Below are 22,748 nucleotides of genomic sequence, written 5' to 3' on the forward strand. Positions count from 1 at the left end.
AAAATTATGAATTCACCTCGGGTTCAAACTCTTGGGGAACATGAGGTGAAAAAGAAAGGCTTTATGTAGAAAACAAACACATTTAAATAATACAAATCAAAAACAGAAAAACTAGGAGGTAATGCCATTTTCGTGGTTTTTTTATGTTAAATGATTTTTTGCCTTCGTGTTTTCTCTGATAAGAAGTGTTTCTGGATTTGCTTTTTAATTAGGTTTATTTCAGTTGACATAAACTATAATTTTACTTATTTAAAATACTTAAATCTTTGAATTGCAAATGAAATAATCAGTGTCGAAGTCACATCTAGTTAAGTAAATCCAGAAAAAAAATGTGTTATAGAGCAGTATTTCTGTTTATTAAAAGTCAATGTGACCTGCTGACTTCTCTGCCTGTAGATAGCAGAGTCACACAGAAAGTCTTTTATTTTCCCAAACTGAAGCTACTTTTCTGAATGAACTTGGTCTTCATGTTAGCCTGGATCCCATAAATGGCTTGGAAGATAACGAGGAGATAGGGAAACATGCAATGACCACATGGAAGATTCTAGAATTGACTGCCTTTTAGTTCTCTCAACCATATATATTGGAGTTCATTGGGCCCAGTAAATATATTCCATTTCTCTAAGTTATGAAACAACAGAGATGGAATGTGGACATTAAACTCTGACAGACCGTACTGGAAGACATCACCAATGTCCAGTGTTCATACCAATATGCATAGCAGCCATAAACCCCAGGAACAGGCCAATCGACTGTCCTATATGTACCAGGCAAGCAATTTATCCAGAATCTGGATCATCAAAAACAAAAGTATAGGCTAAACTCTCATGCAAACTGGCTCCGGGAAGAAAGGGGGAAGAGATACCTGGCTCTCCTTTTCCCCCTCTACTAGGGATGAGACAATAGGAAGGTTAGGAAAATCCTACTTTATGGAAACCAAGGGGTGAAGAGGAGTCCTTACCTTAACCAGAAGAATAACTTTCTCTTCATACCCTTTTTTCTAGCAATTCTGATTGAATATAGGTGGCAATTGATTGATTGTAAAAACAAATGGAATCTTTCCTCTTAACAAATTTTTAAGTGTGCACTGCAGCCTTGTTAACTATAGGCACTTTGTTGCACAATAGATCTCTAGAAACTTCGTGCCTGTTGAACAACATCTCCTCATTTCCTTTGCCCCCAAACCCCTGGCACCTACCATTCATTAATGAATTAATAAATTGTATTCCATTCAGACCATCAGAGAAAAGGAATTATATGAGTACAAATACCCATCAAAATTTTGGACTTTTCATTTTGCAAGTAAGCAACATATAGTGGGTTCAAAAAAGAATCAGAGACACTATTAAAATGTTATATACAGGCTGTTTCTGGCGAAAAATTAAAGAAATTGGATTTTTCCATTTAAATTGATAGTTCGTATAGTTGGGCGGCGCACCTGGGTGGCTCAGTCGGTTAAGCCTCCAACTTCGGCTCAGGTCATGATCTCACGGTTCGTGAGTTTGAGCCCCGCGTAAGGCTCTGTGCTGACCGCTCAGACCCTGGAGCCTGCTTCGGATACTGTGTCTCCCTCTCTCTCTGCCCCTCCCCTGCTTGCACTGTCTCTCTCTCCCTCAAAAAAAAAAAAAAAAAGTAGTAGTAGTTGAGAATCCCTAGGCGTTTCCCATAATTTTTTTCAGGGAATCTCTGAGACTAAAATTATTTTTCTAATTATACTAAGATACTATTTTTCTTTTTCATACTTATTGTCTCACAAGTGTATAGTGGAGTTTTTGGAGGGTACAGAAGCGTGATAGCCAACAGAATGAATGCAGAAGCAAATATGAGCACTCAGCTGTCTTCCATTAAGCTAGACAGTCTAGAAATTTGTAACAATGTGAAACACCACTTTCTCACTAAATTTCTCTTATTTTTGGAAAAATAATGAATTTCTCATAAAATATGTTCATTATGTTAAAATGTCATGAGTTTTTTATAGAATGAATACATCCATTTAAAGTTTTTCAATTTCTAAAATGCTAAACACAAATAAATGTAATCTACATAAAAGAGCCTCATTAAAGTCCCCAAGAATTTATAAGAGTGTAAAAGGATCTTGAGACAAACACTTTTGAGAACCACGAACCACCATCAACTGTTTGAAAGGATCTTATGCCAGGGATAGTGATCTCTCTGTTAATCTTTACATCCACAGAGACCAGAATTGAATTTAAAGTACAGCGTAAAGAGAACCCTCTGCAGAGGGTTAAATTCGATGGTTAAATTAGATTGTTAAATCTTAGCATGGGCTGTTAGGAAAGTTTGTATATTTCCCTCAGTAAAACATTCTTCTCATCTTACCTCATATTAAAACTAAATATCCTTATTTCATTGCCATCTCAAAGTTCTGTATTTCTCTATGGCTTCCCAATAATTTGATGACTGATTCAGTAGAAAGCAAGAAAGGAGGGATTACCAAAATGTAATCAAAATACAAACTTTATTAAGCTGGTGTTTTCCCAATTTATATTTTCATTACTGCTATTCTTTTAACATTTTTATTTTGAAAAAAAAAAATCTAGCTAAAAGGTCTTGATTTTATCCTGTTGTGTCCTTTGACATAAACAGAAGAAATAAGGGAGAAGTAAATTCCAAAATTCTAAATGTATTTTAGTCCAAACATTCTAATACTTGATGAACAGCTAGGTCACATTGCATTCTCCCTTAGTGGGAGGAAAGTTTATGTCAACATCATCTGCTTTTATTTATGAAAATTTCCCAGAGGCACATAGACACAGCTTTGGTTGCTTCTCTTATTCTCATGTGGTATGTAGTAGCAAGCTTAAAAGGATGATTTGGGTTTTAAATATTGGAATGCTGAAAAATACTTTATTTTTGGCATTGATGGTTGCTATTGTAATTTTTTTGTTTTCAAATTTATGGCTCCTCTGACCCCTTCTGTTCTCAAAATTATAAAAACAAAAACAAAGAGAATTGTCTGCTTGTTGCCCTGAGTCTGTTGATTGGTTATTTTTATAGTATTCTAGAGGATTACTTGTTCTGGGGTTCTCTTTTTTTTTTTGTTAGAAGCTAAGAGAGTTACTACTGTTGTCTTCAGGGTGCATGGCTAAGGTAGTACATGACATTTTGGAGAGCAGTTTTTTAGACTTGACATCTGGGCATACTAGGCACCCCTAAGAGCAATGGCCTTCCAACCTCCAGTTAGGTTTTGGGATCCCCACAGAAAGTCTGATATCACTCTTTACAAAAATGAACAAAAAAGATGTGGACACTATGCTAGCATTAAACATCCAGTACTAGGTATTTTTTTATGAAACTGGTCATCCCAATAATTCCATTCTTGGGAGGGGAGTCACCCTGAAGGAGGAGAAACATGAGAGGCTAACCTAACTTACGGATTAGCTAAGACATTGGTTTCCATCCTAGAGAAATGGTTCTCAGGGGATTGAAAGGATTACAGGGACATGTAGCATCAGGAACACGTAGGTAACTCAGACATAACTAATTTTTCTGCTGTCATTCTAGCCTCACACTCAGGTCAAACTCAATGCATGGTTTCATCTTCCACACATTTATTCCCTACCTGCCTCTTCTAGAAACCTGTAACTCCAACTTCAAGAACTTGATGAATAATACAGGTGTAGTAGAGGTATTATGGGAGATTTCTATAAAACACTTCTCTCTGGCCATTGTTAGAAATTTCTCATCCAAGGGTACCTGGGTGGCTCAAGCTGCTTAAACTACTGACTCTTGGTTTCAGCTTAGGTCACAATCTCACGGTTTTGTGAGTTCAAGCCCCTCGATGGCCTCTGCACTGACAGCATGGAGCCTGCTTGGGATTCTTTCACTCTCCCTCTCCCACTCACACTGTCTCTCTCAAAATAAATACAGTTAAAAAAAAAACCTTCTCATCCATTTTTCCTCTTTTACCAACAAGCTCTTCCCTGTCGTCTCCAGATGGCTGTGGTCCCTTCTTCCCCAGACATCCTCAGAATGCTCTCAGGCAGCCTCATCCTCTCAAGAGACACTATCTAACTGATAGCATTCAGCAAACCAAAAACCTGGTCATTGACCAAACTAAGAAGAACACCTGTAGTCTCCTACACACTTTCTGGATAACTGAAATTTATCCTGCCACAAAGCTGGTAGAAACCTTTTTTCAACCTTCATCTCCCCATTCCCTTCTTACCTAACAGCCATGGTGACAGCTGCCATCCTTTCCTAGAGTCCCCTTCCCCCCACCAACCTCATCCTCCCCAGTACAGCTATGAAGGGTTCATTCTTATTTAGGTACATTCACAGTAGGAAATATCTGGGGCCAGATTTTTGGCTCTTGGTTAGCGCATAGAATTATACAGACTAATAAATCAGCTAAGTGCCAACAAACACTTCATTCTTTCTTTGCATAAACATTGTTTAAGTGTCTACATTATGCCAGACAATTGCATTGTACAAACTTGACAGTCAGTTTTCTTCAGCAGTCTTGAAATCAAACCAGTAGCGGAGTAAGCTATGTAAATACTTTAGGGGTTAATGTTCTCCTTTTGTTTTGACCTAGGGGATCTTGAGCTGAGGCCCTCAACATTCCTCATTATTGACCCTCTCTTGGGACTTTTGAAGATTCCAGAAACTCAAGACCTGGATGCTGGTGATTATATGTGTGTAGCTGTCAATGATGCTGGAAGAGCAGCTGGAAAGATCACTCTGGATGTTGGCTGTAAGCACCCAGCTCTGATGGACATATTTGTTTTTTTCCAGGCTAATAATTCTGAAACAATTGGGTGGAAATGTTCATTGCATTGGACAAATTAGAGTTAGCGTCTCAGATTATTAATATAATCATGGTGGTAAACATTTGCCAAGTGCTTTCTATATATCACGCATTGTGCTTTGAACTTTTATATGCATTATCTCATAGCAGTCCTAAGAGGAAGGTACTATAAATGTTGCCATTCTATAGATAATGAAATGGAGGCATAACAAAGCTAACTAACATGACCAGTATCAGAGAACTATGGAGGGGCAGAGCCTGGATATTTGAACCCAGGTAATCTGACATCAGAGACTGTAGACTTCACTGGTATATCATCTGTTGCCAGACATTTTCGTAACAGGAGTGATCCATTCTGACACAAAATTGCTAAGTATTAACATCTGGAGGCCAGAAATTAGACTTTGGCTCTCGACCGTCACTTGGAGATGTTGATGATAGCAAAGGTAGCACATTGTGCTTTTACTTAAAAATTTTTTTTACTAGCAATGATTCCTCAGTGTATAAAATAAAGTACTAACAACAAATAAATGTCAGTCACAATGTGAAGGATACAGCATGTGCATGACTACTATCGTCAGATTACTCTCTCCTTCTTTGTCTCTCTCCTTCTTTGTCTTTCCCTGTCATGTTTCTTAAAAAACAATTGATACACAGTGTAGGGACACATGAAATAAAACAGAGCTTGCTTTGTATGAAAAGGAACCTGGCAGCTTAATTTTAACAGATAATTCAAACATTTACATTAGTTAAACTTATAAAATATGACATTTTGTTAAATTGTATTTTCATTTATGTATGATGATTTTCATGCCTCTGCTGTGTGTGTGTGTGTGTGTGTGTGTGTGTGTGTGTGCAACAAAAGTTAGAAACTGTAGAGAAAATGCAGATTATTTTTAGGATAAAGTAATACAAAACATTTCAGTTCTGTCTTAATTCTTTAAATGAATATCACGGCCCTCCAAGCTATGTTGCTTCATATAAACTAATTTCTTTCCTTCTGGGATCTTTTATGATCCCCTTTGCCCCTAGGCCATCTGGTGTACAGTCTGTACTCTTGGTGATTATGCCCTTGGGGTAGAATCAACAGAGCTGGAAATCACCACAATGACCACTGCAGAATCTGTCTAGGGCGCAGCAAAATGTGTATGACCATGACTAAAGCTGAGGTTATAAAGAAAAGTGCCTTGGAAATAAGATTGGAATCTCTGGGTGGAGGATATCTGAATCTACCAGTAAAGTTAAAACACAAGGAATGCTTTTAGAAATATAAGGCCCAAATGAAGAGGGTCACTTGATGCAGAATTCTTGTTTCTAAGAAATATACAAAGTATGGTGTTTCAAATTCCCTACGTTTTCTAGTTCTGCTTCCTCCTCTTTCCTGCTCACATATTTTATATTTACCCAACATCCTTCTAGAGTTGTCTAGCTCTAGAGGAAGAATAATTAGCCTGAGTAATTGTTCCCAGCAAAAGAGGAATGATACCCTCACTCCTCTCCAAGATTATAGAAAATCTAAACAACACATGCATTTCCTTGCTTACTTACTACCTTCTTGATGATATTTTTAGTTTCTGAGCTTTCCAGGTTCTCTCTGTTTGACTGGTGAAAACCCATGTAAGCATTAGAGCTGCCTGTGCTGGAGTGATTTACATTGGATTCGGAAACATGCTAACCAATGCTTTGCATATATCCTCATTCCTTGAACTGATTTTGTTTTATCTTCCCTCAGATTCAAGATCTTCACTCTCTATGACCTTTTCTAAAACAATGGCTTCTCAACTTTTATTCCAGTAATTGTTCTGATGGAGCTATTAACATAAACTCAATTGTTTCCTTAATGTAATCTTGATCATTAACAGTTGCCAGATGACTTAATACCAGCATCAGTGCCACATATGCATCCGTTATGCCTTAATAACCATCTCCTTATCCACCATGAGAAGTCTGATCACTGTGGCTCACAAAGTTTGGTTAGAGCTTATCTATCCACATAAAATTATGGTCCCACACAGTAGCAGATACAGGGTGTAATTGCTGAGGTCTGTGCAGATCACAGTTGCAGTGATGATTGTGGTATCACTGTTAGGTTTAAAAGCAAACAAAAAAACCAAACTTTTCCTCAGAATTTATATAGTGGTTAAGAGAATGGGCTTTGGAGAGAGGCTGGGTTTTCCGCCTGACTTTTAAGAGTACCTACCTGATGGGCTGGATGTAAAGGTGGAATGAGACATCATCACCCAGGTGCGTGCAGCATGGCATTGGTTACTGCTGTTCATCTGAAGCTACTTAATGGCACATGTATCAAATAGCTGAACTTCACAAATTGAATTGCCATTTTGACTCTTTGAGTCTTGAAAAATATTATAGAGATGCATGTATAATAGTGGCATAGTACTTAAGCATTGGGTTTTTAATATGAACGTCATTGTTTCAAGTTGATTTTCTTTAAAGGGCTTGAGACAATTCAAGTACTACTATTACTAGTGGTGCATAAAATTCATTTGAGTTCCAAAACTATTGGGCATAAATTTAAGCAGCTTATGACTTAAAAAGAAAAACATACCTTTATCCCTATCATGTAGCTGTTGGACTTTCAGCTTGTTTTTGTGGGCCTATTACTTTACATCAATAGTAGATTAAAAAAAATAGTAATAATAAAGCTGTTCAATATTGCTGAGTTATAGCTTCTTGTAGTGAGTCTCCTTTTTCCTGTTTCTCATTATCGTGGCTCTGAGTTATGGACATTTCAGGTCAACAGGGAAAGTTACCAGTGCTTTTCATCCTTTTTTAAAAAAAGAGGTAGTGAATTGTGAAGTCATTTGGAAGAGAAGGTTGGCTACATCAAACAAAAAGTTGGCCTGGCAGTGATTTTATTTGCAGCATTCCACACCACTCAGGGTTTGAGTCTTAGACTGTGGTTTTGTGTTTTGTGGTTTGCTAGAACCAAAACAGTGTGTTCAGCCATTTTAGGAAAGACAATCTCTGACTAATGTAATGCAAGAGTTGCCTGAGTGGGTATACATTTAATTGTCACAAAAGGAACTAGAATAACTTTATGCAGTAGATTTTAGAACAACGTGGTTGATCTGTTTGTGACTTTTCTATTTTCAAAAGAACGTTTGTACACAGCCATATCTATCTATCAGTGAGCGGCAACAAAGCTGTACCATGCGTTAAGTGTGCAGTTCTCAAGGGGTTTGCACACGAATACTTAGTGGATCACAGTGAGTCCAGCATAATCCTAACAGGCTGTATGCAGAAGCCAAAATTGAAATTAATAATAGTTTATTAAATCCTGGCACTAAGATTAAATGCATTAAATATTCAACAATGTTTATAACCAGTGATACTTAAAATTTGGGTGATTACTACAATGCTAAATGATTAATAAAGACCAGCTCTTTTAACAACACGAGATAGACGTTATTATCTCTTTATTGTTCATGGAGAGATTTAGGATGAGGGAAGTAAAATAATTTTCCAGTTTTACAGACTAATGATGGAACTGCCTTGTAAAACCACCTAATGGACTGTAACATCTCTGTGCAACACAGAACAAGTCCCTCCTTTGAACAAGTCCCGTGTTTTGTACTAACAGTCACCACTGCCCCTTCCATGGCCCCATTAATCTGTTTACCATATACCCGATATAAATCACTTGGAGTTCGAATTGGCCACCATCAGGAGTAGGAAGTATTTAAAAGGCTTCTTGGCTCGAGTTAGGAGTGCTTCGTTTTTGAGGTTTCCTTGTCACTGATGCTGTCTTGGCTCCTTACCTAGTGCCTGGTACTCTCATTTGCCTTGTTTTCTGGTACCAGGATGTAAATGCCCTAACCTTTTGCTTGTCTTGTGCCTGACACTGTTCCCAAAGCTTCTTCACCACAGATGACTTCTCCTGTCTTAACTGAGTTTTATGGGCACGACTTGAGCTCTAGTTATCCTTTTCTAGTCCAGTTCGTTCTTGGCTTTCTTACTTCTGAAAATCCCAATTTGTTTCCATTTTGACTGATGACTGTTCTGCTGTGTCAGTAAGCTTGGTTTCCTCTCAAATGTCTGGTCAACCCCAGGCTTCTGCATATCTTTTTGTTCTTCCGAAATTGATTTTCTGCCCCATTTCCACATCTACCTGCCCCTACTCTGCATCTAACACATTGGAGACTTTTATATTTAACCTCTATTTCTCAGAAAAGCAAGTGGCTCTGGAATAAATGACTATTGTCACTCCAGAGAAAAGTAACTAGTCCTTTACACTTAGGATAGAAAAACAATGAGCTGCTTTATGAATTATTTTTAAAATGTTTATTTTGCCTATGATTTTCATATGTCAAATTCACCTATAGGTGGATTAAGAGAAATCTAAACACAGCTACTCTTTTTTTAAAAAACATATTACATTGTAGATTTAACTTAGTTTTATTTAGGTTCAAGAAACAAATAGTAGCCTTCTGAAATTGACATGTTTCTTCAAAAGATCAAGATTGTTAACATCACATACACTTACACATACAAATGCACATACTAGATTATCACTGAAGTGTTTTAATATTGATTCAATCATTCACAGATATCGAGCAACCGTGTATAATGCACAAAGTACTAGGTTAGCTGCTATAAAAGATAAAATATGGTTGCAAACATAAACTCTCTAGGGAAAATCAAACACACAGTCTGCTAAAAGACTGAATGAGGCTATTGCCATGAAAGTGGTACAGAGTGAGTTCTGTACCTCACAGAGGGAGGAAGTCATGTCCATCTGGGAGGGTGAGAGATCGCATCGAGGAGGGACCTTTTGAACTATATTAAAGAATTGTCAATATTTCAATAGCCCGAGATCAACTGCCAACATTGCATTTGAGAGGGATGACTGTAACACAGGTACTGGTATGAAAATGGTCAGTCCTGGGGCGCCTGGGTGGCTCAGTCGGTTAAGCGTCTGACTTCGGCTCAGGTCATGATCTCATGGTTTGTGGGTTCGAACCCCGCGTCATGCTCTGTGCTGACAGCCAGCTCAGAGTCTGGAGCCTGTTTCAGATTCTGTATCTCCCTCTCTCTCTGACCCTCCCCTGCTCATGCTCTCTCTCTCTCTCAGAAATAAACATTAAAAAATTAAAAAAAAAAAAAGAAAAGAAAATGGTCAATCCTATTTAGAGAAGAGTGAAGAATTCTGATTGTCCAGAGAATAAGATTTCTGTAGGGGAATAATAGGAGATGAGGGTGCAAAGTTAGAAGATGTCCTTTAGCCTCTGCTAATAAAGCACTAATGCTGCTCAGGAGACAACTGTTCATCCAAGTCCCAAAATTCCCATTGAGAAAGAAAGAAGTGATCTCCACACCCATTTTTGTTAGCTTGCTAAACACCTTGACTTTGAGCAGCTGTAGGAACTCATAGAAAAGGAGAGCCTGATAAAATGACAAAGAATTGTTACCAGGATCAACCTGTTTTTCAGTCCTACCTCTGGTCTTCAATTCCATGTAACACTTAATAAATCTGTATGTCAGTTTTTTCATCTATAAAATTAGAGTAACAATAGCACTTACCCTATAGGGATACTGTAAAGATCAAATGAGAAAATTAATGGAAAGCACCTTACAACAGGCCTTGCTTTGCAAGTGATAGTTGAATTCCTAAGCAATATTTGAACTTGACATTACCAAGGAGCCCTCTCTTGGGCTCCTCTTCTTAGAATCCTTACATGAGCAGGTTTCACAAATTACCTTCAGTAGCATTCTATGTATTTCTCTTTGTCTGATACCTCATACATCATTACTTATAAGTTCTAGGGGCAGACCTATCGAGAGCCTCATCTATTTGAGCTTGCTGACAGCTTTCTCCTGTATTTCCTTCCCATGTTTTCCAAGTTTTGCCAACAACACATTTCTAATTCTTCCTCCTGACTTCTGTTTCCCTAATTATGGATAACTGTAGCCTTTTAATCTGTATTTTTATAATTTCTGGATCAGATTTTAACTCTAATATATTAAGCTCTCAATTTTTAATCAAATACTATATTCTGCTATTATTGATTCTCAAGTTTAAATTCCTTTAATTAAAAAAATGCAAAAAAAAAAAAAACCCAAAAGTAAAAGATACTGAGAAGCAAGAATGTGATATAGAACAAAGATGTAATTTAGGATTAAATACTGTTAGCTAGAGATACACTGATGTGTTAAAGAATGAGCTCTAGTATACATTAAGTTCTTTAAAAATTTAAACAGTAGGGGGCACCTGGATGGCTCAGTCAATTGAGGCTCCAACTTTGGCTCTGGTTATGATCTTACAGCTTGGTAGTTCGGGCCCCACATTGGGCTCTGTGCCTGGAGCCTGCTTCGGATTCTTTGTCTCCCTCTCTTTCTGCCCCTTCCCTGCTCACGCTCTCTCTCTCTCAAAAATAAATAAACATTTAAAAAAATGTTTTTAATTTGACCAGTAGGAATTAAGTTTTGGAAGGTGTCAAAAATATTTCATTATAAGGCAGACTTATTTCTAAGAAAGTTCAAAGATTTGAGAAGTATGACATAAGCCAAAATTGAAAAGAAATTTCTAAAATGTAAGATTCTCTTTATTTAAAGTAATCTTGATTTAAATTCCCACTCTTGAATTCCTCTGTCTTTATCATTTATCACTTGAAGGAAGTAATTGAACTTCTTTGTGCCTCTTTTCATTTATAAAGCAAAAAAGAAATATCTGCTATTTCAGACATGAATATTTAAAGGGAAAATATGTAATATATGAACAATACCTTGATTCAGATTCAGTCTGTTGACAGTTTAATAATTAAATTTATATTTAATATGCATGTACACTGTCCTAATCACCTTTTTTTGTTTGTTTTAAATACCTTCCAGCACCTCCAGTTTTCATACAAGAACCCACTGATGTGTCTATGGAAATTGGCTCAAATGTGACATTACCTTGCTATGTCCAGGGTTATCCAGAACCAAAGATTAAATGGCGGAGGTCAGACAACATGCCAATCTTCTCAAGACCCTTTTCAGTGAGTTCCATCAGCCAACTAAGAACAGGAGCTCTCTTTATTTCAAGTAGGTTAAAGGAAATATATTTTATACAAGTATGCACATATATTATACATTCATGTTTTATACACAGGGATTACTATGTTTAAAATAGTGAATTGATCATGCCAACACTCTTTGTGTGTGTTGGATTTCACTTTCAAATGGTTTTGAACTCTTATATTTTGGAATTGTCATGAATAAATTATGTTTCATTCAAATATACGTGATACCATAAAGGCTTATGAAGCAATGTGACTTTATATGTCACTGTTTCTTATTGCAAATAGAGTCACTTGGGCCTCTACATGGATAAGTGATCACATTTTATTGACTCTTATACCAACTGTTGTATAGAAAGGTAAAATACGAACATAGTAGTCAGTTAACTTTAATGGATTAGTTTTGACCAAAGGTATATAGCCATAGGGACTCTATACTCTATGGGACCTCCTTGATTAAAAATTATATCCACCTGGAAGATTTAAAAAAAGTCAAATACTCTATCATCCAAAAATTTTTGCCTGTAAGCTATTAAGCATTCAGATATTTGTAAACACTTTGTACTTTTTCAAATAATATTCAGAATTTTTGAATAGTGGCACTAGAGGATAAAAACATTTAGTCAATTAACTGGTTTTTAAAGGGTAGTTGCATCTTTGGGGTTATTTTGTAGAAAGCCTTCAATAAGTGATTTCCATGTTTATTAACAATATTAAATGTACATTAGCCACTTAAACTTCCAAATATGCATTAAGCTAATTAGAAGTGCTTAAGTAATCATCTCTGGGCTAGGCTTTGGGGTGAAGACAGAGTCATATATGGGGTCCCCCACTCGGGCATTTTACAACCCACCATCCATGTGGACGGCCACAAAAGTACCTATTGGGTCAGATTATGCAGGACCTGGAATGTGCAGATGAAGAAGTGTTTTGACGAGGTAGAAGATAGCCCTCCGAGCCTCACTGCAGGAAAAGACACACGAAAATACTATTTCAGAACCACCCCTCTTCAGGATAAAAGATATGAGAAGGAAAATAGGAGAGCCTTACAGGGGTATACAGGTGGGCGACAATAGTGATGAGAAAAGCCCCGGAAACAAATTAGACCTGAAACAAATCAGTTAGAGGCGATGTAAAAAAGGAAGAACGAAAGAGGGCCTTGCATTGACCAGTGGTGGCCCAGCTGTCCACATTAATTATCTAGAAGGAAAGTAGTGATTAGAAACCAATCTCTGTAGTCTTATGTATTCCCATACAAATTAGTCCAGGAGTTGATAATATGAAAAATGTCTTGGATAAAAACAATGTGTGACTTATTAACCAGATGATTCGATGAATTTTCCTTTGCAAATGAATGTTTGCTGTTGTTGGGAATGGATACTGCCTGAATCTACCAGCTGTAATTCTGAGGTTATATGGATCTGGTTAACAGAGAAGTAGGAGCTTTATCACTGCTCTTTATCTGAGATAAATGGAACTGTTCATAATGGAAAGTGACATTTTTCTCTGTCAGACCTTATTGGTAGATTACACTGTGCTTATTTAGTTAAGATATTTGCAAAGATTATAATCATTTCCCTATGTAAAATCTTCTGCTGCCTCCCCTACTGCTCACAAGATAAACCACACTCTTTACAAGTCACCACACTCTGCCTTGAGCTTGTCCCCTGACTGTATCCATACAACCTGTAACTTAGTAACTTCCTCCTGATCCCCTTAACACCCTCCTTAATTAAAAAATATTTTATAACACCCTTTTTATTATCCTGAAACAAAGTCTATCTTTTTTGACCTATCTACATAATAAAAACTATTTTAATATCCACAATGTAGTACAAAGGAAAATAAAGGAAAGTAATTTTTATTAAAATAATAGGCATTTCAGGGGCGCCTGGGTGGCTTAGTTGGTTAAGCGTCCGACTTTCGCTTGGGTCATGATCTCGCGGTTCGTGGGTTCGAGCCCCGCGTCGGGCTCTGTGCTGACTGCCAGCTCAGAGCCTGGAGCCTGTTTCAGAGTCTGTGATTCCCTCTCTCTCTGACCCTCCCCTGCTCACTCTGTCTCTGTCTCTCTCTCTCCTAGAAATAAATAAAAACATTTAAAAAAAATAATAGACATTTCAATAAGTAAATACTCTAGAAATGTCTACTCATGTGCATACGTGGTTACGTGTATCACCATAGATTTGACAGCTTAAATGTAGACTGATATGTAATTATCATATGATTATAAACAAAGTCATCAAGTCCATGAATTTGCAGTGGGATCTTCAGAAGTCTTGCTGGACTTGGGATAATTGTTCCTTCCATGAATCTGCCCCCTGCATGGCCTCTCTACCTCTTCCCCAGTAAATGCCAGTATACTCTCCCAATCATTGGGCCAACTAAAGAAAAAAAAATCTTGCTTGCAAACCTTCACAATGACCCCAGGGTGGTGCTGCAGCACCCATTGGTGGTGCAGCTTTCCACCCTTTGCACAGACCTTGATGTTTCAAGTCATGCTTTTGTCTTTGCAGCCCATTGGGCTTAGACCGCCCTTCCCTATCTTGCCTGCTGTTTAAGGTACAGCTTGTATATTAACTTCTATGTGCATCCCTCCCTAACTCCTCTACGTACCACCAGTCTCTCATGTGTCTGTGCTCCCACAGCTCATTGTTGGAATCTTATATGATAGCATTTATCACACTGTGACGTGGTTGTTGGTTTTTATGTATGTCTCTTCCTACAGAATGGGACATAACAGAAGGCAGTACACACACATCTTCCACCCACAGATTTCAGCGTTGTGCCTGGCATGGTGTGCTTCATACATGGTGTTGAATGAGTAAATGATCTCTCTCTCTCTCTCTCTCTCTCTCTCTTATTTTTTAGATTTATGGGCAAATGATAAAGGAACCTATATTTGTGAAGCGGAAAACCAGTTTGGAAAGATCCAATCCCAGACAACTGTAACAGTGACAGGACTCGGTAAGATCAATTACCGCACTCTTCCAAGTCATCAGACTTCTTTTACTACATCGTCTCTTATCTGTGCCATTTTAAACAAAAACAACGGGTAAATAGCGGATTACTATTTCCTATTTCATGGGATGTTAGAACTGGAAATAACCTTACAGATCATCTTCTCCAAGTTCCTTATCTTTCATTTAAAGAAATCATCTTGAATAAATTGATTTAAGTCTAATTATAAATACACACACACACACACACACACACACACACACACACATCAGAGTCATGGCGTTCTTTTCCAGTTACCTTTTTTACATTATTTGAGTCCACATGAAGTTATTTTGGAGTATGATATGAAGTAAGAATCAATATTGTTTAGTGGTAAGACATTTGTTTTAATATGTTTCTTCTTTTTCTTTCTTTCATTTTTTAAATTTATTTTGAGAGAGGGAGAAAAAGAGAGAAAGAGGGAGAGAATCTCAAGAAGGCTCCATGCTCATTGCTCAGTAAGGAGCCAGATGCAGGGCTTGATCCCACCATGCTGGGATTATGACCTGAGCCAAAATCAAGAGTCAGACTTTAACTGACTCAGCCACCCAGGCGACACATTAGAGTTTAAAAGGTTGTTTTTTTTTTCATTTCAGAATCTTGTATTGAATATTCTCATTCCACTCATTAAAATACCCATTTGGTTACATGCTAAATTTATATTCCTATGTCTATTCCTTGGAATTCTATTTATGCACTGATACCACATTGTCTACATTAATATAGCATTTAATATGATTTTTAAATCTCTCAGTGCCTGTTTCTCATTAATAGGCATTTATAAAATTTTCTTTCTAGATCTCTCTTTATTCATCTGCATATACTTAAATTTCCAAATAGAATATCTAGGGATTTTGCTCTCATTTATGTTAAATTTATTAATTAATTTCTACAAAGGAACATCTTTCCATCTAAATGAGTTCACCTCATTTTATTTGCTTGAGCTGTTATGACAGCTTCCTCATTGATCTTATCCATTTTGATTTTTCCCTTCTCCAATAAGTTAGTCACAGTTTTCAGATTAATATTTCCTGAGAATGGTTCTGATGATCCCATTTTTTTTATGTGTAATGATTTCAGTCCCTCTCCATTTGTCCATTGAACAGTGCAAATTTCTTGGCTTGACATTTCTGACCTCACATGCCATCGACGAATTCTCTTTTACGTTCTCTACTTCTCTACTATTACCTACCACTTGCCATTCCTTCTTCTTCGAAGGGTCTTTTATCTCTCTCTTCTAATTCAGATCTATTTACATTTTAAAATCTTATTCTCAAAAATTCATTTTTTAAAAATAGTGTAGGGGCGCCTGGATGGCTCAGTTGGTTCAGCGTCTGACTTTGGCTCAGGTCATGATCTCACGGTTCGTGGATTCGAGCCCTGCATCAGGCTCTGTGCTGACAGCTAGCTCAGAGCCCGGAGCCTGTTTCAGATTCTGTGTCTTCCTCTCTCTCTGACCCTCCCCTGCTCACGCTGTCTCTCTCTCTCTCTCTCAGAAATAAATAAAACATTAAAAAAATAAAAGTAAAAAATAAAATGGGGCGCCTGGGTGGCTTAGTCGGTTAAGCGTCCGACTTTCGCTTAGGTCATGATCTCACGGTTCGTGGGTTCGAGCCCCGCGTCGGGCTCTGTGCTGACTGCCAGCTCAGAGCCTGGAGCCTGTTTCAGTCTGTGACTCCCTCTCTCTCTGACCCTCCCCTGCTCACACTGTCTCTCTCTCTCTCCTAGAAATAAATAAAAAATATTAAAAAATAAAATTAAAAAATAAAATAAAATAGTGTAATTAGTAGTCATCGACCTAGAAGAAAATTTGCCTTCCTTTTGGGTGAAACAGAGTTGATAATACTTGTTTCTCTATAACTTAGTTGCTCCACTCATTGGAATCAGCCCTTCGGTGACCAGCGTCATTGAAGGACAGCAGCTTACTTTGCCTTGTGCTCTGTTGGCTGGAAATCCCATTCCAGAACGTCGGTGGATTAAGAATTCAGCCATGGTAAGAACACTTTAAATCTGTGTGTTCATCTTTGTAATTTTCTTGAGTAAGAGGCAATTTATTTCAAACATTGAAATTTCAATTTAATAAATATACAAATGCATTTTGTAAGTGTAATGCCAAAACTTCTTATGCATATTGACATGGCTCAGTTTACGTTATTTTGGAATTAATAAAACAGAGAAATAGCCAGTGGTGTGATTTTTATAGTTTCGCATTCAATTCAGTGCAACTAATAAACTCTTCAGAGTATGTAAAAACTCAAGAAAGTACAAAATTATTTTTATAGTATTTAAATGTTTTTATATCTTTCTTTGCAGGATGTAATAAATGTTAACACTCTCATAAAATTTTTCCACTTACTAATCTTTAGTATTAACTCCAAACATTAGATGCTTTTTCATGAACTATTTAAAAATGTGAATCTATTTTGTGTCATTGCTTTCCAGTGTATAACTTTTGATTATGAAGGGATATGAAAATTTTTCACAGTTCTGTAGATTTTTGTTGTAAATATGCTACCTATGGTCATAAGTTTTCGTCTAGTTCAGAGCATTTTTCCTTCTTGGGGCGCCTGGGTGGCTTAGTCGGTTGAGCGTCCGACTTTCGCTTAGGTCATGATCTCGTGGTTCGTGGGTTCGAGCCCCGCGTCGGGCTCTGTGCTGACTGCCTGCTCAGAGCCTGGAGCTGTTTCAGTCTGTGACTCCCTCTCTCTCTGACCTTCCCCTGCTCACGCTGTCTCTCTCTCTCTCTCTCTCTCTCTCCTAGAAATAAATTAAAAAAAAAAAAAAAAAGAGCATTTTTCCTTCTATTTTCCAGGGTAGTTAGACTCGCACTCTTTTTGAAATACCAATTAGAAGTGAATTGACTCCATGGAATAAGATGTAAACTTGTTCAAATTTGCATGAAATCCTGAGAAAAATTAGTATATCTTACTCAACAATTTAATACCCTTACAACATTGGATGATACTGCCTGAGCACTCAGGCGTCCTGTGATTGAACAGAATGCATATATAGTTAGAGTGATCATTTTTAATAGAAAATATTGCCAGCCTTCTCTGACACAGTTCCTATATCATACATTGCCTCTGGTATTTGCATTGTCACCGAAAAGGATAAGTATTGAGATCGGTCACATTCTCTCAGCTTGAATGAGTTCCTGTTTGCCAAAATAAAAATATCAAATAGTTCGCAAGTGGTAATAGTCTTCTTGAAAAAGAACAAATTAAGCCCAAAGTAAAAACGACTAGTGAAATTTGGGTCCTAAGTGGTAACAAAATTCACAAACACATGAAATAAGTGATGCTTCTGTTTCTTTCCTTTTTTCATCATTTGCATAACTCCAACAGATGTTAGGAGGTATACTTTTTGCTGGTACATCAGGATGACATTCGATTGATTCCATATTTGATAACACACTCATCATTTTTTAACTTAAAGGTGTTAAAATATTTTGTTATAAGATATTTTATAACCCAGTTGGAGAAAAACAAATCTGAGTTTGACTTAGGGAACATTATCTTTTAAATTAAATATGAATTCTTTTTCTTTAAGTTGGTCCAAAATCCTTACATCACTGTACGCAGTGACGGGAGTCTCCACATTGAAAGAGTTCGCCTTCAGGATGGAGGCAAATATACTTGTGTGGCCAGTAACGTTGCTGGAACCATTAACAAAACTACCACCGTGGATGTGCATGGTAAGAAACGGACCCCTTGTAATTCTTTCCGAACCATGTTCGAAGTTTGTGTCTTTAAATCACTCTGTCTTCTGGTTGTAAGAAGGAAACTTTTTCCTAATTGTTATTTTTAACAAAAAGCCTTATTTCTTGAACACTATTTACATTGTTAAGGCTGTTTCCAGAATTCCTTTTCCTACATACACAACAAGGCTTCATTGGGAGTCACCAGCTAAGTCTGGCCAAGGGCTTTTGTAAGTGGTTTCTTAATTGATAAAAGTGAACTCAGCTCTCAAAGAGTTATGTTTAAAAATACATTTTAATTTCAGGCAAGCTGAACTTATTATTCCTTCCAAATTGCCTTTTCTTTTTGGATTGTGCAATAAGCATGTCCTTACTAATGACCCCTTTGTGTGTTAGCTAGAAATGACCTAAACTTTTCTAAAGGCCACCTCATGTGCTCCAAACGGTCTTTTTGCGTGTTAGATAACTTAAAAGTTCACAAATAAGAAAATCCAAAGCCATCTTTTTCCATTCGTGACTAACAGTCACGGACTTTTTACATCTCAGTAAATAAGTGACAACTTCATAGTTTAAGAAATTGTCATAAATTTTTTTGTGTATTTTCTTTAAAGACTTTGCAACATTGTTTTTTCTAAGTACGGTATTAAAAATTAGTTCTGTATACAGAGATGAAAGTAGCACAGAACATTTATTTTTAGTTAATTCATCCCTTTTTTAGACATGAGTTGGAGAATCCGGTAATTTCCACATTTTGTTTGGTCTGTTGAAATTGTCGGTGGATACAGACCATCTTTTTTTTTTTCTTATGTCTGCTTCTCATTGTAAATAGCCTCTTTTGTGGTGCCTGGATGGCTCAGTCAGTCAACCATGTGGCTCTTGGTCTCAGGGTTGTGAGTTCAAGCCCCACGTAGGGTGTAGAGGTTACATAAAAATAAAAATTAAGAAATCTTTAAAAAAAATAGCCCTTTCTGCCTCTCTCGATCTTATGCCAGCCTCCACTAACATCAGATGAGATATTCTTGAAGAAATATTATCTTAAAGAAATATTAAAGTCATACTGAATTCTAGTCTAAAAGAGTAAATACATAATGCCAGGTTGAATACAGTTGTATTTGTGTTTAACTACTTTTAGAGAAAATCAGTCCACAGATTTCCTGGAGGGTGCTTATGGACTGGTTCGAGAATTTAGTATAGAAATATAATCATGTCACCTCCATTCAATATTGTATTGAGAAGGATTCTGAGGCAAATTTTTACTTGAGTAAAAGAGTGACATGATTAGCTGTGATGTCTGCCAGATCAGAGGAGTAAGGAGACAGATAAACCAATGATACGGTTTATCGTGATGCAATAAATGTTGACAATTAAAAGTTAAAAAGATCACTTTGCAACATCATTTCATCCATCTTAGTCAATAATGAGTAACTGCTATAGTTGCTAAGGTTTAAAAAACAACAACAACAACCCAGACATTTGACAGGAGCTAAACTCAGCAACCATTTAGCTTTCAGATAAGGTTTTGAGTTGGATGTGATGCACATGCCAGGCTCTCCTTACCTCTGTACTTATGTGAATTAGCACTGCCATTCTTTCATTACCGGGCGTCTCCACTTTGAAGACTGCTCATTAGAAGCTCTCAGTGGCCACTTCGTACAAGGATAAATTAATGCATGCAAATATGAATATAAATTAAAATGGCAAGCCATTTCACTGTCATCTTGATTTATGTAGGTTGACGATCCAGAAAGAAGTAGCTCTTCCATCACCAAATGTCATCAGATTTGAAAATGCCTAAATTTACCACTTTCCTTTATAGCTGTCCAACTCAATATGCATGTAAGAAAATGGCTTGTTTCATGTTGTCACCAAATTATCGTATAGTTTAGATTTGACTCTTCCATGATGATTCTGAAATTTCTTGCTTGAGAGAGTAGCCTGGCATAGGGGGTATCTGGAAATTTGTTGCCATGTTTTTAAAGAAGAAATTATCCAAAGAATAAGCCCAGCCTTAGGAAAATAGGAGTATGTACCAAGCTAATCGAAGCCTCCCAGGGAAGTTTTTACACTGGGGTTTCTAGTATCTCTTGCCCGTCAAACTCCTCCAGGGTGCCTGTGATAATTCTAGAGAAATTTCACTCCAAGGCAAGAGACACTGAGCCGTTGAGCACCAGGGAGCAGTTCCAGTTTTATCTTTCGAAGGGAAAGTGTATATCGGGATTTTATTGTGTTCCTTACTCTATGTTAAGAATTTTCGGGGCGCCTGGGTGGCTTAGTCGGTTAAGCGTCCGACTTTCGCTTAGGTCATGATCTCGCGGTTCGTGGGTTCGAGCCCCGCGTCGGGCTCTGTGCTGACTGCCAGCTCAGAGCCTGGAGCCTGTTTCAGTCTGTGTCTCCCTCTCTCTCTGACCCTCCCCTGCTCACGCTGTCTCTCTCTCTCCTAGAAATAAATTAAAAAAAAAAAAAAAAAGAATTTTCATGAATGGGAGCTTCTTTATTCAAATTCATTATTTTGAGAACATTGAGTTTTGATCTTTTTTCCATATGCTAGTTCTTGTGATTGATTGAAATATACACCGAATGGAATAAGTAACAGTCTTCCTTTCCCTTTTGCTTCTGCTCAATAATGTTAACTCTTCAGTTGCTTTCTAAAGTCAAAAGGTATGTTTTTCTTCTGAGTGCAAACTATTGGCTTAGAATCCCGTATATTCCCCTTTAAACGTGAACTCCTAAGGCCTTGCAAGTTGTATTGTTGAATTTCTTTTAAGAAAACAAGTCCTCTTTCAGTCTGTGACTCCCTCTCTCTCTGACCCTCCCCTGCTCACGCTGTCTCTCTCTCTCCTAGAAATAAATAAAAAATATTTAAAAAAAAAAAAGAAAGAAAACAAGTCCTTTTTTTTCTAGGTTAAATTTAGTAGCTCACTAAGCAGTTCTTGTAAACAGACAGACGTTTAACGTATAGTGGCTAAAACAGTCCATTTCTCTGGCAGTGGGCTTAAGTCAGCTCACTGCAGCTTAAGGGATAATGCACAATGATGAAAGATACATGTTCAACGTGTAACTCTTAGGATGAAGAGTTTCCAGGGAAGCATGGATTTCCTTCAGTCTTATTTTTGTTAGGAGAGGCAACTTATTATGCATAAGTTACTGCTTAGTTTAAGTTTTCATTAAGTTCTTCAGATTATAGCTACTGTATTTACTTTATTACACTGTGTTGCAAGTTACCCTACATTTCTATCAGAAAATGTTGAGTCTCAGCGAGTTTTTACAAATATGCAGTATATCCTGAAAATGTACAACTTTAAACAAATGAGGCTAAATGGAACGACAGCGAGTTTTTACAAATATGCAGTATATCCTAAAAATGTACGACTTTAAACAAATGAGGCTAAATGGAACAACAGATGCTCAGATTCTGAATATTACTTCCTTTTTCAGTTCTGCCAACCATTCAGCATGGGCAGCAGGTACTCAGCACGATTGAAGGCATTCCAGTAACTTTACCGTGCAAAGCAAGCGGAATTCCCAAGCCATCTATCATCTGGTCCAAGGTAAATGGCACATCTGGTGGTGTTTGCTAATGTTACGTGTTATAACAACAGTATTTGAATATTTTTGGTCATACATGAGACTTGACTTTACCATAGAACTTTACAAAAAGGAAAACCCATGCACTCCTACCGCTTGGAAGGGTCCTCAAAATGTCCTTGGTGTAATCATCTACGTGGGGCTCAAATAACGTTAAGAACACAATAGTGGACTGTAATATAACACATTCTGCACACCAGGAGCTTTTCTTAGCACTTTACATGTTGTAGCAGATCTTTTCTTATCCCTTGCCACATCCCTTCAGCCCTTCTGATTTCAGCGCAGCTCTGGTGGACAGCTCCATGCACTCTGCCAGAGTCCCACTTCATGTGGGCCCCTCTCTGGTTTCTGGACTCAGGGCTTTCTCCAAAACCCCACGAGGCCACTTAGCCTGCTGTCAGGTGGCCAGGAAGCGTAGGGACATTGACACCTGTGAGGGGCAGGTGTTCTCTGTAAATGTCCTGCTTCTCATCCATCAGAGGAATACTTCTGAGCTGCTTCTTTCTATATAGCTTCTCAGAGGATCCCCAGCATATGCAAGCTTATCAGCCCAACCACAGAGGAAACCAGAGCACTTTTTAGCTTTCCTTCCTTCTGTGCCTCATTCTCCCACCCACCTGCTCAAGCATCTCGGGATCACTTTGCAAGTAAACTTCTTGCCCCCAAATCTTTGTCTCAG

At 37.6% G+C, this 22,748-nt stretch overlaps 1 protein-coding gene across 1 annotated transcript in view; it reads left to right on the top strand.

The window, feature by feature from the left end:
* Positions 1–22,748, top strand: part of HMCN1 (hemicentin 1) — a gene marked incomplete at its 5' end in the record, with an annotated part of 345,453 nt that overhangs the window by 110,447 nt on the left and 212,258 nt on the right. The window contains 6 exons of the mRNA XM_039257197.1: positions 4,559–4,717; positions 11,621–11,815; positions 14,659–14,754; positions 16,653–16,780; positions 18,337–18,481; positions 21,920–22,032. Coding sequence (XP_039113128.1) covers positions 4,559–4,717; positions 11,621–11,815; positions 14,659–14,754; positions 16,653–16,780; positions 18,337–18,481; positions 21,920–22,032 — 836 coding nt within the window. The remainder of the gene's footprint in view (positions 1–4,558; positions 4,718–11,620; positions 11,816–14,658; positions 14,755–16,652; positions 16,781–18,336; positions 18,482–21,919; positions 22,033–22,748) is intronic.

Source organism: Hyaena hyaena, unplaced genomic scaffold (genome assembly GCF_003009895.1).
Source record: "Hyaena hyaena isolate Hyena2069 unplaced genomic scaffold, ASM300989v1 scaffold_606, whole genome shotgun sequence".
In the NCBI taxonomy this organism is placed as follows: domain Eukaryota; kingdom Metazoa; phylum Chordata; class Mammalia; order Carnivora; family Hyaenidae; genus Hyaena; species Hyaena hyaena.